Source organism: Leptonotus elevatus, chromosome 6 (assembly GCF_054856555.1).
Source record: "Leptonotus elevatus isolate MCC_2025b chromosome 6, RoL_Lele_1.0, whole genome shotgun sequence".
NCBI classification, from domain to species: Eukaryota; Metazoa; Chordata; class Actinopteri; order Syngnathiformes; family Syngnathidae; genus Leptonotus; species Leptonotus elevatus.
In genome coordinates this window covers 15,068,104-15,084,668 of record NC_141244.1, presented here as the reverse complement: position 1 = coordinate 15,084,668, position 16,565 = coordinate 15,068,104, and the positions used below count along the sequence as shown (strand labels likewise).

The 16,565-nt window shown below is 38.8% G+C and overlaps 2 protein-coding genes across 5 annotated transcripts in view; both read right to left on the bottom strand.

Annotated features, from left to right (window-relative positions):
- Positions 1-8,716, bottom strand: part of phactr4b (phosphatase and actin regulator 4b) — a 44,663-nt gene extending 35,947 nt beyond the window's left edge. Inside the window, exons 1-3 of one of the 4 annotated variants that reach the window (XM_086078575.1) lie at positions 8,603-8,716; positions 1,808-1,918; positions 1,674-1,718 (exon numbers count right to left, since the gene is read on the bottom strand). In XM_086078575.1, coding sequence (XP_085934701.1) covers positions 1,674-1,686 — 13 coding nt within the window. In that variant the 5' untranslated portion in view covers positions 1,687-1,718; positions 1,808-1,918; positions 8,603-8,716. Of the gene's footprint in view, positions 1-1,673; positions 1,719-1,807; positions 1,919-7,517; positions 7,695-8,182; positions 8,384-8,466 lie in introns of those variants that run through there. The other 3 variants (XM_086078573.1, XM_086078576.1, XM_086078574.1) reach the window with 3 other exon arrangements.
- Positions 8,717-11,460: 2,744 nt separating this feature from the next.
- Positions 11,461-14,765, bottom strand: LOC147172207 (endothelin-2). Its single transcript, XM_086079004.1, is given in 5 exon segments — positions 11,461-12,167; positions 12,169-12,187; positions 14,056-14,169; positions 14,323-14,479; positions 14,666-14,765. Coding segments are annotated over 5 exon segments (411 nt in total). The 5' UTR covers positions 14,757-14,765; the 3' UTR covers positions 11,461-12,137.
- Between the last annotated feature and the right edge of the window lie 1,800 nt (positions 14,766-16,565).

Genomic DNA, 16,565 nt, shown 5'->3' with positions numbered 1-16,565 from the left:
TGTGAAATATACACTGGTGTGAATTATTCATGAAGTGGTGCATTACAAGGACCTTCCACAGGGGGCGTCATCAAATACACAAAAATACACACATTCACGTATTTATGGTTTACAAGGACATTGGCTAAAACTTTGGATTTAAGCCTTCTACACCCCTAGGAGCACTTCTGCATTGAATGAATTATGAGGACATGGGCTGTGTCCTCATAATTCAAAATGTCCTCGCAGTGTTGCGTGTATTCAGGTGACATGTCCTCATAATACACAAAGGCAAACACACACACACACACACACACACACACACACACACACACACACACACACACACAGACATATGCGCGCATTCTTTGAAGCTGAGTCATTTGTTTCAAATGTGCTTGCACATGAAAGATTGTATAGATTTGACTTTCAAGTGGCAGCAGGAAGTTATTCATCATTGTCACTGGGGAAGGCTTAACTGAAATTAAAAAGCATTCTTTAGTAGCTTGATTTTGAAGCAATTATGACTGTCAAACAAGCATCTCATTTAGATACTGTGCACTTTAAGCAATTTCTGTTCTAAAGCGGATGTGTATGAATAGCGGTGCTGTTTTTGCATGTTGTGGAATTAAGAGTTGCTTTTTTGAATTAGTCGCATCTAAAAAAATATATTTATAGAATCACGAGTTTCAATTTTGACTTATGAGATCTGCACGATACATGTACCCAATACACAGCTGCTCTATGTAACATTTCCCCCCAAATATCTTTACAATAGCCTTTTTATTTGACCATTCCATTTATGACATTTAACCTTAGGTGTTCACAATGGAAACCCCAGCAAGCCTTTCGCCAATCATTTTCAGACTGGATTCGGGTTTGAATTTCCCGTACTCTGGGGAGGATGTGTCAATGACACAGCCTTCAATCACATTTCGCAACACTTCAACGGTGACAGCAAGTCCTCTCTGTGGCTCAATGGGTAGGCTACTACAGCGGAGCTTTGACCAGGAGACTGGAGGTGAGGGTTCGAACCCCACCTTCACCAGATTGCGGTTCAAGTTTTCTTTTTATTTCTGCAGAAATTGCACTTAGTCTAGTAATATATTAAAATAATTGGAACCAATTGTTTATTCATTGTATTTTTGGGGGTATTTTTATTGTTTAATAAAACCCTCGTTTCATGTCTCCGAGGTTAACCTGTAAAAAAATAAATAAAAAAATAAAATAAAAATCGCACCTCAAATTTTGTTCTTGACTAGCAAAACTATTCCTCAAAGATGTTGAGCCTTGAACCGTATTGCACCTTTGAGCTAAGTTTCCTCCCCAACCATGATTTCATAAAATATGGTATACATACAATACGCGTTTTACAAAGTTTAATGAGTAAAGATAAATTTCAGAGTTTCTAAACACACCAAGACAACAAACTAACATACGAATGAACTTGAAACGACCCAGCCCTCCAGCTATGCACTCCACTAATGTAGAGCAAGAGAACAAATGGACCCACAGACTGAGGCCCTGAAGATGTGTGGCCGTGTCCCCGAGTGGCTCATAAAGTGTCCACAAGCGAGACAGACCTCATAAACACTGTGGATGTACAGCGCAGTGAGTGGCTCTACAGCTTTTTCTGTAGCTTTAACACAGCACTTAACAAAACCTCAAAGTCCATGTTGATGCTCAGTACTCACCACGATTTTCCATCACAGATTTTGAGGCACACCAATCAAATTTTCCTGAAAAACAACATACACACACCTTCAGTTAAGTCAAAACGGAGGAAGGATGTTGCAGTAATAAATTTAAAAAAAAAGTGTAAACATACACAGCAGAAAGTCATGAGTGGGGATGGCAGATTTCCTCAGCAGCAATTTTGAATTGTTTTCCGTCAGGTTGCTAGCATAGAGACAATTGCAGCTCCGCCCATTTCAGCGCCCTGAGGATGAAAAATGAATGGGGATCGTCTTCAGAGACTTTCAACATATTAAAAACAATTGTGCAATTTGTATGTTAATATCCCAAATGGAAAAAAAGTGGAAATATAAGCAGATTTGTCGCTTTGTCATATTTACTGTCTATGAAGTACAGACTGAAGAGGGGGCAATGGTAATTGTCAGGAAACGGAAATAAGCAACAATAAAATTATTCATTTATCTACAAAACAAGCTGGAAATTACATTAGAACAAAAGCGTCAGGGGAGGAAAAATGACAAAGGACGTATCATGTTGATGTATTTATAGCACTGATGCCAAGAGAACACAAAACGAAGCTTTTCATGTTTCTGTGGATAAGGTCTGACCATTTTTGGTGTCTGTACAGAACTTGTGCTCAATCTTTTGAAGAGGAGTCAAGTTAAGATTCCACATCATCAAAAGTAGATCCATGTATATTTTCCAAGGGATGCACTGAAAATTCAGCTACCAAAAATTTACCAAAATTGCATTTTCGGTTTCGGTCCGAAATACTTTTGTCAAACAGGATAAAACACGATGATGCAATCATGTGGTGCCTTCACTGCCTTGACACGGGGAAATTAAAATTATCTAATATTTTCTCAGAATCACCTTGTACTTATGTTAAAAATTAAGAGTTTAGCACAATTTTAAGGAGAACTATAGACAGAAAAGACACGCAGAAAAAAAAAAAAAAAGTCAAATTCCACAAGTACATTAGTGCATTTAAAAAGTACATCAAAATTAACAATTTGACTTTTCTCACACTTTTAAACATGATTTAATTCAAAACCTATTGATGATGGATATTTAATGGTCATTGTCCACTGCTATTCACAGCAGCTACACAGCATTACCCCAAAAATCAATACAGAGTGATAAAAGAGCTGTTAATAAATGTGTACAAGTACAAGCCCACCTTAAAAAGAGGCAAGCATACTTTCACTTCAGCATGTCTCTGAATCTCAATGCATCAGAAATGCATGGCTCGGTGGCTCAGCTCACTAATGAGGAAACCTGCAGTAGTTCTTCGGTTCATTTTTAGATGTAAAAAAAAAAAACAGTCTTTTGGGGATTCTGCTCATAATACGCAGCGACACGCTCCAAATTCTGTTTTAGTTGTCTATAAATGCCCCGTTCGTCAGTTCCCCTTAAAGATAAACAATTGACTGGCAAGGTCAAAGTTGAACTTCCCCATCAACCTATTACAACAAGTCAACGCAAAACAGAAATGAGCATTAAAATCAACCTTGGCAATATACAAGTAACACACAAAGTACTTTCCGTCACTTCGGACGCATGTTACGTTTGCATGACATGCCAACGCCAGTGTAGAGCGTGTAGGTTGTGTAAATATGTTACATGTGCAAACAGAACACTGCCTGCCTCACTTGCTGTCACACGCACAGCCAGCTTCACACCATGTCCATGAAAATGGGATGTTGGTGGCATACTTCCCTTGTCAATATCATTTTGTAATATGATGCTATGTAAAGCCTCCTCTTCGTTAAACTCACATTAGCACAAGAGCATGTGTTATATCGAGCTTGCAGGTTGTCCCAGTACTTGCGTCGGTTTATTCCCACATTGAAAAACCATGCATGTTATGCTCAATAACGACTAAATGGTCAATAACGGTGTGAGAGTGTGAATGTTTTTTTTTTTTTTTGCATGTGACCAGTTTTGGGGTGTATAGAACACTTTTCACTCCAGAGTCAGCTGGGATAGACTCCAGCCCTTCGCTAACCTGAACAGGATAAGCGGTATAGAAATGGATGCATAGTAGGGTGTTAGAAGAAATCGATTCGGCAATATATCGCGATATTACAGCGCACAATTCTCAAATCGATTCGATATGCGGCCGAATCGATTTTTAAACATCAATGTTTTTATGGGAATATTCAACTTGCTTAGGTTACGATTCACACATAAAGCATGGAAGAATGTTATATTAATGGAACATTAAGCCTTAATATTTTATTTCAGTGCTGTTCAAACATGAAACAGACTGCAACCCGTTTGTTAAATGCAGTGGCTCAGTTTTAAGCCTGAATTTTCAGATAAATAAATACATTTTCATACAAATCTTAAAGTGTACATGTACAAGTTTACTGATTAGTATTTTCTAAATTTGAGTAAAAAAATAATAATCGCAAGATTAAATTTTTAGATTTGTATCGGGATTAATCGTTACCGAATCGAATCGTGACCTATGAATCGCGATACGAATTGAATCGCCAGGTACTAGGCAATTCACACCCCTAATGCGTAGTCTCATATTAAAACTTGAGCGCCTTCCAGAAGAGTAATTATTTTGTACCATCATGTGACAACACAATGTGCATGTCAACGAGCAAGCGACTTGGCAGGACGCTTTGGCATCACTCAAGCCATGAGCGACAATACAACTGGTTTTGTTGACATTGACGTTCAAATACGATCATCAGCTTGCCCCCGGATTGGCACAGAAATCTGTGAAAGCGTCGACATGGCCTTTATCAATACAGTCAGCAAACCACATCTACGACTCGGGCGGCATTTCCTCTTCTGCTCCACAAACACAGTCATTAGGCAGATAAAAGCCAACCGGGCATGCATAAGCATACATGACAAAGCAATCCCTAAAGCGATGACTGTATAACCAGCCATCTGCGGAGAGCACACACCCTCGCCACACCACACTTTACTTGCGTTAATTCAATTACGACGGGAGAGGAAATGGCAGCAGCTGGCTCGGCTATGCCATCCTTAAATAGCAGTTTGCTTCACACTCCCAGGCTCGGTCGGGATTTGTGCACGCGGGGAACCAACTCGGTGAAAGAAAATCATTATGTGCACTCTTCAAGACCTCGGCTAAACGGTGTTTAACCTTTCAACAAGTACAAAAGTGGTGAACAGCTGATTTTGGTCCAGAGAAGGTAGAATAGATAGATTGCCCTTTCTGTCCACCAGCTTCACAGAAAAGAATGGGTGAGGATGTTGTTTCCTATCAGGGTCAGGGGAGCGTCATCGCCCGGTCCGTCCCAGAAAAGAAACGTGCACCATAGGGACCAGCGGCCCACTTTCATCAGGAGCCCAAAAAAATACTCCTCTGTGCTTTGTTCAACTTTTCCTCATTAGTGTTTCTCCACCTGCATTACAGTCTGGCCCACCATCGCACCATATAGCACTACATGTCCTCACAATTGAGTGCCATTGATTAGGGCTGGGTATTGATTCCGATTTTGAAAATCGATTCAATGTGATTCGATTCACATTGATTTTCAATTCAGTTAAGGATTTCATGCAGCACCATGTTCACTTTCATATGGAAGACATTCTCAGACGTACCAATGCCGCAAATAGTAGAAACGTCTTGCTCTTACTTGGTGCATTAGTATGACAAAAATATCTGAATATTTACATTTAAAATTGAATCCAACGCAGTTACATTAATCATGTATGTTTTATTGAACATGACCTAATCAAAACAATAAATAATTGAAATTGATTACAACCACAGCGCAATGTAAATAAAGTGCCAAAAACACTGGGCCGCTCTTGGGGTACTCTGAATAACAGAAGGGCACGTTTGCATTTGGCAGTCATATTAAAAAGTATTGATTCATGGTTTTATGATTCGATATTAGGTTATGAAAAGGAATATCGATTCGATATATCAATTTTTTTTTTAACCCAGGCCTACCATTGATGGCACTTATCATTTCTGCATTCTATGGACACAAAGAGCCCCAGCAAAACAGACACATACTGTAGAAGACCTGACATTTAGCCATCTTTTGTATTACTGAATATTATAACAGTCCGTCTGTCAATGAGATCATTAGATGTGTGACGTCATGTTGTGTAAGGGTTAAGTTACAACTCTGGCACCATTTCTGAAAGCGTAAAATTCACGAGACAACTTTGTCCCCATCATTTGGGTGTCGGTGCCATTCATACACAACAGGTGGAAAAATGTAGGGATGCGCGATAATGCTATTTTCAACTGATACAATAAACCAATAATTTAGAAAGTGCCGATGTCGATAACCGACAAGCCGATAATTGTTTGCAAAATTAACTTGAACACAAATATACTTTCGAGTTCTACTATAAGGCTAACATGTACAAATACATTGAAACGTTGTGTAAAGCACCATGAAGCTGAATTTTATTGAAATCCAATCTTTTACGGTTTAGAACCCTTACCTTAGACACTATATACGTTTCCCATGGACACTCCAAAGTCTTGCACTGTTCACTTTAGTTGCTGAAAAGTGGGAACTGTTGTAACAACATATTTCCTTTTATGACTTTATTAAGGCTACCCGAAGTTAGCAACATGTTGCTAATCCAAATTCAGCCATTTATTCAAGTCAAGCATGCACCGGTTGCATTTGTTTCTTGTGTCATCACAACATCCTTTTTTAACTTGTGTCAGGTTGTTTACTCGGGCTGGTCGATAAGTTGTTATTGTGTCAACATTAAAGATATGAACATTAAAAAAAAAAAAAAGACATTATCAGTCCTGTGGACTTTCCACGCTCACACTGCACGTACAGCTCAGGCCAACCAACCAAAAGCCTCCGTTCAAGTTTGAGGTTGATCGACAGCTAAAAACGCAGTCGCCCAGCACACACAAATCCATTTTCGTTGTCATAAGCAGATACGTACCAGTGGATAAAATGGCAAAAACAGAGAGGCCTGCGCAATACAGGTCCGTTCAATTGAATGGGAGCAAGTCTTAACCTTTCAATCTATCCACACTTTTATTAACGCCATTTATTTCACCTTGATTTGTGATTGGTAAACTATAAACTAAATGTATTCCTGCCCTGTGAATATTTTTGGGTGCTTGGACTTGATTATTTGGATTGACATTTTCTAAGGGAAATATTGCTTCTGTTTTCATACAGTTTAGTTATACTCTCTGACTTTTTAGAACCGACTAACCACAAAAACTGAGGTTCCAGTACTGTAGCTTTACATAAGGCATGGGCAGCTACATTTGACCAGCTGTCTTGAGTCGAGAACAATCGAGAAGAGCCCTATAGCTTTTTTTAAATTAGAGATCTCGGTTGTATCTTATCTGTGCGAATCAATTAAGCCCAGTTGACAGCTGACCCATCATAGCTGCCTCTTAATGGCCCATTACAGGGGAACGTCCAATTGCAAGTGGGTGGAAAGAGCTTCAGTTCCAATAAGCATTTTCTCTGATGGGGAAATTGACTTCAGCAGCTATTAGGCGAGAGGAACATTAAACCAGAGGACATATTGCTATAACAGTGGGTGATATAAAGGTTCGAGAACAGGCGTAGCCACCAGAGAGTACAAGTCAACAACACATCCACTATCAACTTATAACGTGTTCACACTAATTCAACCAAATGGCATTCAACAATCTAGCCATGGCCCATGCCCTTAAAAACGAAACACTCGAAGGGATAAACTCGAATAAATCGATGTATGACAGAGTGGACACTTTGACAAACAGGCCCTGACACCTGATTAGCTCTTAATGGCGTGCTACTTTACAAACACAACGACGTGGCTGGTTGTCTAGTTAAGCGATTTATTTCCGCGACAAGGTACACAAATACCTGGTTGGGTGACGAGATTTAAAGCGAGCTCAGCCTCGGACTGAAACAGCGCTGAAACGCCGGCTGTCAAGCGGAGGTGTGCGAAGGAGAAAAGCTTCCGGTATCGACCTGCGTCTCTCAGCCCGAGAGGTCCTCGCGCCAAGTGGGCTCGAGATGCTGCTAAAGTGAATGGCAATGACTAGTCAAGTCGGCGGACGTGCAAAACGACAACATCCGGTAGTTATTTTTCAGAGTAAACCCCACGCGGCTAATTATTCAAAGAACACGTTGAGAACAGCAATGGCTTGACTCAACATGTCTGTCTCAGCAGATGCATTTCAACTGAATTGTCAACAGGATTAACTTTTCCCCGCGCACACACGGGGATTGTGTAAACACACGCTATGCCGTAAGAATTTACTATCGCGTCTTTATAATCTGCAATTTGACGCTCAACTCCTGCAAAATGCAGTCAATTCGGTGTCGTCTAAATTATTAAACGATCACGCCTGACGTTGTAGCATACTGGCGGTTAGAAAACAGGTAGCCGTGACCCGAGGCCTTGCGGTGAGAAGCATGTCCTCCAATATGCAATATCGATCATTCGAATTAACTTCTAAAGTCACACGAATCTCGTTGTAACTGAAGATCAAACAAAAAAAGAGCCTCAAACAGCGTCTACATACCACAGATCACCGTGCACCCTTTGTTGTGTGTGGACGCCCTGTGCAGGCAGTAGGTGCAAAATGCATCCAGTTAAGGCGGTTAACCAATACAAATAACTACGTTAGTTTTACAGCGGCTCCCAGGAGAAAAACAAGCGACAGGTCCACACATATACGATATCGCCTTGTGAATGTTTAATCGTGACACGGGGTTGTCTCATAGCCGATCGGCCAACTTGGGTTATTATCCTGCCTCTAAAGCAACCGTGTACACAAAGCACTCGCATTCCTCGCTAGTGACTCACCTTCTTTCTCCGCCTCCTTTGCTTTTCCCAAAATTACAGCCAAAGTAAAAATATCATGCAGGACATTTCACCAACGGACACTTTCACCCACTTCAAATACTCCCGAAACCCCAAAGTCCAAACACTTTGCACTTACCGGAAGCCATCCCGAGCTGGGCATGGTGGTACCGGTAGTCCTCGACGGAGACGGCTCCTCCGTGGGCGCTGTGAAACACCTCGTCTCTGTGGTCTAAACACTACGTTACCCACAATGCATTGCGGGCAGCCAGTGATCCGGGCTGGGAAGAGAGTGGAGGCTGTTAGCCAACTTCCTAGCTTGGATCGCCTACCGACCGTCGAGGTGTTTTCATCGACGGCACCTTGCACAATTAAAGGAATGCTGCCCCAATTGCACTCAAAATTCATCGACGCTATTTACCTATTCAGACCTACAAACAGCAATAAAGGCAATATTGTTTTCTCGTGACAAGCATGTTGCTGTTTTATTTATTACAAGCGCATATTCATCTATTAAATGTACACATAAGTGTTTTGTCATTTGTATGTTTTTCAATGGATGAAATGCCGAGTGTAGTAGAGCAAAACGAAGCTATTTAATCGAGGTTAAACCAGCTATTTATGTAAACGTCACGGCTCCTCTTGCTTGAGGTTGCCATCTAGTGGACAAATGTCGTCACAGCATCTCTTTATTTGCCGTTTCACTGCCTTTTATACTAAGCCAAGACACCAATTTCTCTTTGGAAAAATCTCACTGCACATCACCTAACAAAAACGTCACAAAAGTATGAATGCTGAATTAATAACGGTCTTATCTCAGTTAAATCACAAATTGGCTGCTTCGATGTAAAAATCTGGCGATGTTTAAAGTAAACACAAAGCTGATACAGGAAGACGTTTCATTTCTAAGCATTATAAAAAAAGGAAAATCCATCACTTTCAACTATACAGGAAGACGTTTCATTTCTAAGCATTATAAAAAAAAAAAGGAAAATCCATCACTTTCAACTCCTTTCAGCGCCCAATGAGGCCCATATTTGCCAGTCAGTGTCATCTCAGGAAGGAAGTATGCATGCAGTAACATACTTCCCTTTTTCCAGTAACATGTGCATACAGACAAACCCCGACCTGATCAGTGCATATATATGTCAGTCAGATACATACGTGATATGTGTTATACCAGTTCTCAAGGAAGAGAATACATGACTGATACAGATACTATATTACACAAATCATTTAAAGAATACATATCTTCAACAGCTTGGCTGTTGTCACTGAATGCAAGTCTAGAGTTTAATGTGATTAACATCCACAAGGCACAAATAAAGGGAGTTTGGATTTCCCTTTAAGCGATTATAATAAATACAGTAAATTCTAGTTAAATAAAATAAAATAGAATTTTAATTAGGCATGTGAGAAAATAATGGTCCATGCACTTATGTAACAACCAGAAGCCACATAGTGCAGGTTTAAATCTAGGCTCATTCTGATTATCCATCCATTTTCTATAATCGCTTATCCTTATTCTGGTAATGGAATTTGTTATTTATTTGTAAATTGATTTGGTTTTTAGAAGGGGTAAAGCGTCAACACAACACACAATGGTTACAGCTATGTACTAAGGACTAACTACTTCTTCGCTGAAGTCTTATGCGTACAACATTGTAAGGTTGACTTCTTTGTGACCAAATCGTTGTAGAAGTATTCATTGATACATATATGATTGGATTAAGACCAAATTACAAGAAATGTTTGTTTCATTCAAAATTACACAACAGCCACAGTTTACATGAGCATTTCACACAGTAAGAGTTTATGTAAAAAAAAAAAAAAAATGTCAGAGAGATCGATTTACAGTAATTACTAGCTTCACCAAGCAACTTATTATTAAAAAAAAAATTTTTTTACCTTCCATTATGTGGCTTTCCTGTGCCAGCACCATGGACAGAGTTCCTTAATAAGGTTGTCATTGTTGTTGTTTTAAAGCCCTGTTGTTAAAATTATCACCCTCCTTTTTTCTTTTTTTTAGCACATAGTGTCTGATGGTCTACATAATTTATTATATTATATTATATTATATTATATTTCATTTTTATTTATTTATTATGTGGGTGGGGGTGGGGTGCGTGTTATACAATTTACAATTCCCTTTTTATTACCTCTGCTAAACTGTCATACCAAACCGTAAACAGGTGCCAAATCCAGGTCCAGAAAGTTTTGCTTTCGCCTCATGTGCTAGTTAGCTAGCTCCTTAGCTAGCTCCCATGTTTTTTTTAATTGTTTTTTTTTAAATACTTTATTTAACAAATTGAAATCAGAAGCCAAACATGGCAAACATTAAGCAAACAAACATCATCACAGTACACAACAATCTCACAATAACAATAAAGGGAAAATAATAATAATAATAATAATAATAATAATAAAGTAAAATAAAAAATATGCCAGGGGTCTTAAACTAAGATATAATATTAAAAAGACCAAAATGAGAACACAAATTTAAAGTCTTGATAGCCTTCTTATTTTTGGAACTGGACTGTAAATATACATCCATCTCTTTCAAAAACAGAAAAAAAATAGGTTTCGACTTTACACATTTACAAGCTAGCTCCCATGGTGCCCGTTTACCTGCTAGGGAGCTAGCTAGCTAGGCACTAGGGCTAAAGCCAAACTGTGCCAGGGTTTATACTTTTCTGACCGTAGAACCGTATTACAAGTATTCAGAACTGCAAACATAATAGTTGTATAATCTTTCCCTTACTGTTCATTGCATCATGTACATCATACTGGCTGTCCAAATTAAAAGTTAAAGGCAGGCCAGTCCAAGGCGTGTAAAGAAGCAGGATAGACAACTGTATGAGTCAGTAGCGAACACTTGTGAGAGTGCTTTTGTTCATTCAAATGATTTGGTCAAACAGCAAAAGCAGGTTAGCTCTCGTCCTCCTTATTAGGTGGCAGATTAATAATCCGTCATGATTGTTTTCCCGCGGCTGTGGCCCAGCGTGTTCACATGTACACGCACGGTATGCGCAGTACAAGCAATCACAGGGAAACACAAGGCGACAGGCCATTATGTACCTCCTGTTCATCCCCTTGAGCAAAGTTACTGCATTCCTTGCTCGGATCCCTGTGATAACAGCAGCTGCACCCGATCTGAATAGCAAGTCAATTTATTATTGATTTAGTGGCGAATTCCTGGATCATTCATCCATCCCGGGCCTCCTTTTGAAGTCACAGATGTTTTTGCCAGTCCCTGTATGCAGACCCATGGGGGTTTGTCTACCCTCTTCCCAAATTTCTCATTGACAAAAAATTGAAGAAAGAAAAAAGCAACAAAAATATGTGCTTTATCAAGGTGTCAGTTTATTGTTGTTAGTCCCCTGAACTCATTTTACAATATGAGTAAAATTGTGTTACGCATTTTCCCACGTTTCCATTTTTTCTCCACTGTATGTGTGCTTGTCGTCTCAGACAGTTGACATCTGGAAGCAAAGTGCTCTGACCTGACAGTTCTTATCTTCTTGCAGACGTCTGTCATTTTGCACCTTCCACGCCATTCCCCGGGACGGACATCCTCGGGGTGTTTCCATCTCTTCTCGTAGGAAGCTCGTTCCCCGCATCGTTCCTTCAGGTGCTTCCTGGCGGATGTTTGGCCTCAGAGACTTCTTTCTCTCTCAGTCTGATGCATTGTGTACTTTCTTCTTGGGACTTACTAGTCACACTTCTGTGGGAAAAAGAAGGTGCCGTCAATAACAAAGGAAGGAGAGAGGAGTGTGTGTTGCAAAATCAGCTGTGGTTTGTCTTTTAATGTGAAGAGTCTCCCTTCCCAGGAACACATTCAACATTGCAAAATTAACCCATTCACTGCCATTGACGACTATAGACGTCAAAAATTCATGAGAACTATTTCTATTGGTTTAACATTTGTTTTCAATTTCATTACATTTTTTAAATGAAATTTTGAAAAAAAATATTGTTCATTTATAACAGATAGAAAATTAGTGATTAATCGTGAGTCAACTATAGAAGTCATGCGATTAATTACGCTAAAATTTTTTAATCTTTTTTTAATTAGGGGCATCAGGCGATTACAATTTTAATTAAATTCTGTTCTAAATTTACTATAAAAAATTCTTGGTTTTCATACTCTTGATAGCAAAAGTGGAAAAAAAAAGTTAAGCTAATAGAAATAGTTCAAATGAATTTTTGACGTCTATAGCTGTCAATGGCAGTGAATGAGTTAAAGGGGATGGAAGTCAAAGTAAATTTCTATCTGTTTTGCAGCAATTCGCATTAAAATATAGCTGAGTTTCATCATTATTCACAAATCTATTTCAAATTGTGGGGAAAACAGCTTTGTTTCAACATGGCCCTGGTTGATCTATTTTGCTCTCCTGCCACCTGCTGGCCGTTTTTGTAATAACTACCATTTTTTTCAACCGTTCTGTGCATTGTGAGGCTGCATCAAAGCCTTCTGTATGCTCTAGCATCAAAACAAACCAAAACAAAACGTATATAAATACATCTTTGGGACACTTAAAATGTTTCAAATAGAACACATTTATATGTTTTTTTGGGAGCAAATGAGTTAATCAGAATGTTATGTTTAGACTAGTGAGTTCACATATAACATATTATTGTCAAGAACTGTTTATGGTTGACTTTCGCCTATTTAAGGCAAGTATAGGATTTGTTGAGATTTTTTACACTTTGAATGTACGTATATGGAAGTCACATGTCCTTGAAGGGTGAGCACTGAAGTAGTAATTTTAGTTTTGTGAGTAATTATACAGAGGTTACCTAATTTTTAAATAGGTTGCAAGGTTATTTAGTGCATTGCCTGTACAGATAATACAATATTTATGATGGAAACATTTAATTGTGATACAAAGTAATTCCATTTCCATTGTTCCATTCAGCAACCTGGTTATACTGTAATCCAGATTTATTATTTCTTTGTGTACTAACTTAACTTTGAACACCTTATCTTTACAGGCTCATTAAATGTTTAAAATTAACCCCTGAAAGCCCACTAAAACTGCTTCCAACAGTATTTCTATTAGTTTAAAACATTTTCCATTTCATTTCATTTTTTATGAAAGCCTAGAATTTTTTTATTGTACATTTATAACGGATGCAAAATTATCACGCGATTAATTACGATTAAATGGCCCTTATTTTTAATATATATTTTTTTAATTAGGCCCGTCAGGTGATTATTTTTTAAAAATTGTAATTAATCACATGACTTCACTAGTTAATTAACGATTTGTCTCTTCTAAATTTACAAAAAAAAAATTCTAGGTTTTCATACTCTAGTTAGCAAAAGTGGGGAAAAATGTTAAACTAATAGAAATAGTTCAGTTTCAGAAGTATTCGGTTTAGGTGAACGGTATGGGATTTTTAATAGGTTTTAAGTGAATTAATGAGCACACACGCACGCACATATGCACATTCAAAAAAAAGGAAAATAGAAAAAAATAGAACAATACTAAGCTCTCGCAAGAAGAAAAAAAAAGAAATAGTTCAAATGATTTTTTGATGTCTATAACCGTCAATGGCAGTGAATGAGTTAAAGTGTGATGCACCCACCTCCGATAGCAAAAACTAGTGCAGAAGAGGTCGTCGAGATCATCGCAAGCGCACCTGCCTGCAGACCTTCGTTGTCGCACCTTAGCGCCACCGAGACCATAAAGTGTTGTCTTACTGCACAAACAGAGTCACAATGATAATAAGCCATAAGCAAAGACTTTGCTCTTTATTACTTTGCACACCCAACCTATTTAATCATACATTGATCATGTCGATTTACTTTGAAATGATCACTAGGGTCAGCCCATCGCTTCCTACGTAACTCACCTGGGCGTATTGACCCATATTATGTCCAGGTGGCAGAAGTAGTAGCACTCAGAGTCGTGCATGTTGCTACATGCGCAACGTTTGCTCCTTAACCTCGCCGCTCCGACACCGTCATGGTCATGTGCATCTTGGGCCTTCATCAGTGCGCGCCCAGAGCCTGTTAGTGACAAAAAGATGAATATTTATCGGAACTGTGTTTGTTTGTTTTTTAAAGCACTTTTTAGACTTGCCGTATGCTGTGCTATGCTTTGGATCATGTTTTTCTCCTTCCATCAATGGATAAATAAATAAATTGCAGAATATTTATTAAAAAATCACACAAAGCTGATAAAAGTGCACTCACCATGCTGCAGAGACACCCAAAGTGTGATGAGAAGTAAAATGCTGACGTGAAAGGACATATTGGTCGGAGTTGCACTCAGCTGTGCGGTCATTGCTGTGTTGCGTTTGTGTGACGCACTCTTATACGGCTTCGCGCCCGCTTTAATGACGTCATGACAACAGTTCCGCCCACAGTTGCCATGGAGCCACAATGGGCGACACCCCCTCCCCCTCCACCCACCCCATGTGCGTTCAAAACACTGAACGGAGTCATTCCAAATTTGTCATGTTGATATGTTGTACGTTCATATTGTGGTTTCCTAATATATAACTATTTTTGTCTCACGTGACCAAATAAGACGAGAGAGAGAGAGAGAGATAGAGAGAGAGAAACATCTTTGTTAGTGTCGAGCAAAACCAAGCATTACTGTAAACAAGTTATTAATTGGATCTGAAGTCCGTGTTTAGATCATGTTTATGCATTTGTATCATACATACAGTGTGATAAATAAAGTAAAGGTGCCTGTGTAAAGCTCATGAGTGATGTCTAGGACGCCACAACACGATCTCAACAGCAAGCCGTTTGTATGAATGTCAGCAGTCTGACGCCATGTGTAAAATGATTGATGCTGAACTGTCTGTAACACTGTGATTCACCTTTTCATGGTCGAGACTAGTCTTACTATGAACTTTACCTTGAAATGTAGTCATTTATGAATGGAGTTGATGTTCCCTCACTACTGTAGGAAATGTGTTGATCATAATGCCGTAAACATGTCAACTAGTTTTCTCTCTCTGAAATAATCTGACCTGTAACCTCCATCTATTTTCTATACTATTCTATATTCTTATATGTACTATTTGTATATTTGGTAGTGTTAATTCAACACCTGCAGAGTTCAATTTAACACTTCAAAAGTGTCTATATTAGTCATCACTAAATATCGTAATGGAGTTAAAACAACTTTGATGGTAGTTGAAATGTAACACTAGTCAAAACTGGTCAGTGATGATTTTACATTACACTATTGTGTAGTGTTAAAAATAGTACCAGTACCAATAGTACTATCCAATAATTCTACTTTTTAACACTCAAAAAGAGTTACTTTCATTAACACTAGAAATTTTAATAATAGCTAAATATTTAATAAAGAAAGCGTCAATTTAAAGTAAACAAGAAGTACATAAAAAAAAAAAAATTCTACCACTTATATCAAAGCAATGACTTGACCATAACACATCCAATGGGTCAAAATATGATGTTAAAAAAAAAACTAAAATTTTTACTGTGTAATGCTTGTACTCATTAAAGCAACTACTATTTTTCACTTTTTTTTTTGTCATTTTAAAGTCTTCAATGAAGCTATCGTGTGCTATTGCAGTGTGGAAGGAAGCTCCAGAGATGCTAAGATTTGCCATGCTGAATCGACTCCGACCCCAAAAGACTGAACGCTGTCATTAAAGCAAAAAAAAAAAAGTCCACCGCGCATTTTTACTGTAAATAGAATTCTTGTCGTAAATGGAGAACACATTGTTCTTCCCATAAGGATGTGTGGAATGTGTGACATGGCCACACAGCATCATGACTGCGCAGGTTTGACAACACATTCTTGCTGCAGAGGTTACAAGTTGAGTTCCCTCAGGAGCGCAGATGTGCGGCTCTCCGCGGGCATCCCATCACATTAAGGCCACCCGCCGCATAGCATGCAACAGTATGGATACCAAAATAGACCTAGGTGCTCGGTGTTACGTTCTTGCTAAAGCGTGTTTTCTAAAATGCCGCCGTCATGGAATGTCATGTCACAGCAAGAGTCACATTATTGGGCCATGTACTCGCCGGTGATGAGATTTATGTAACCCTGAAACCAGGAACAGTTTTACAGAGATGTTTTATATGACATCTGTATCACACATTGGGTTGC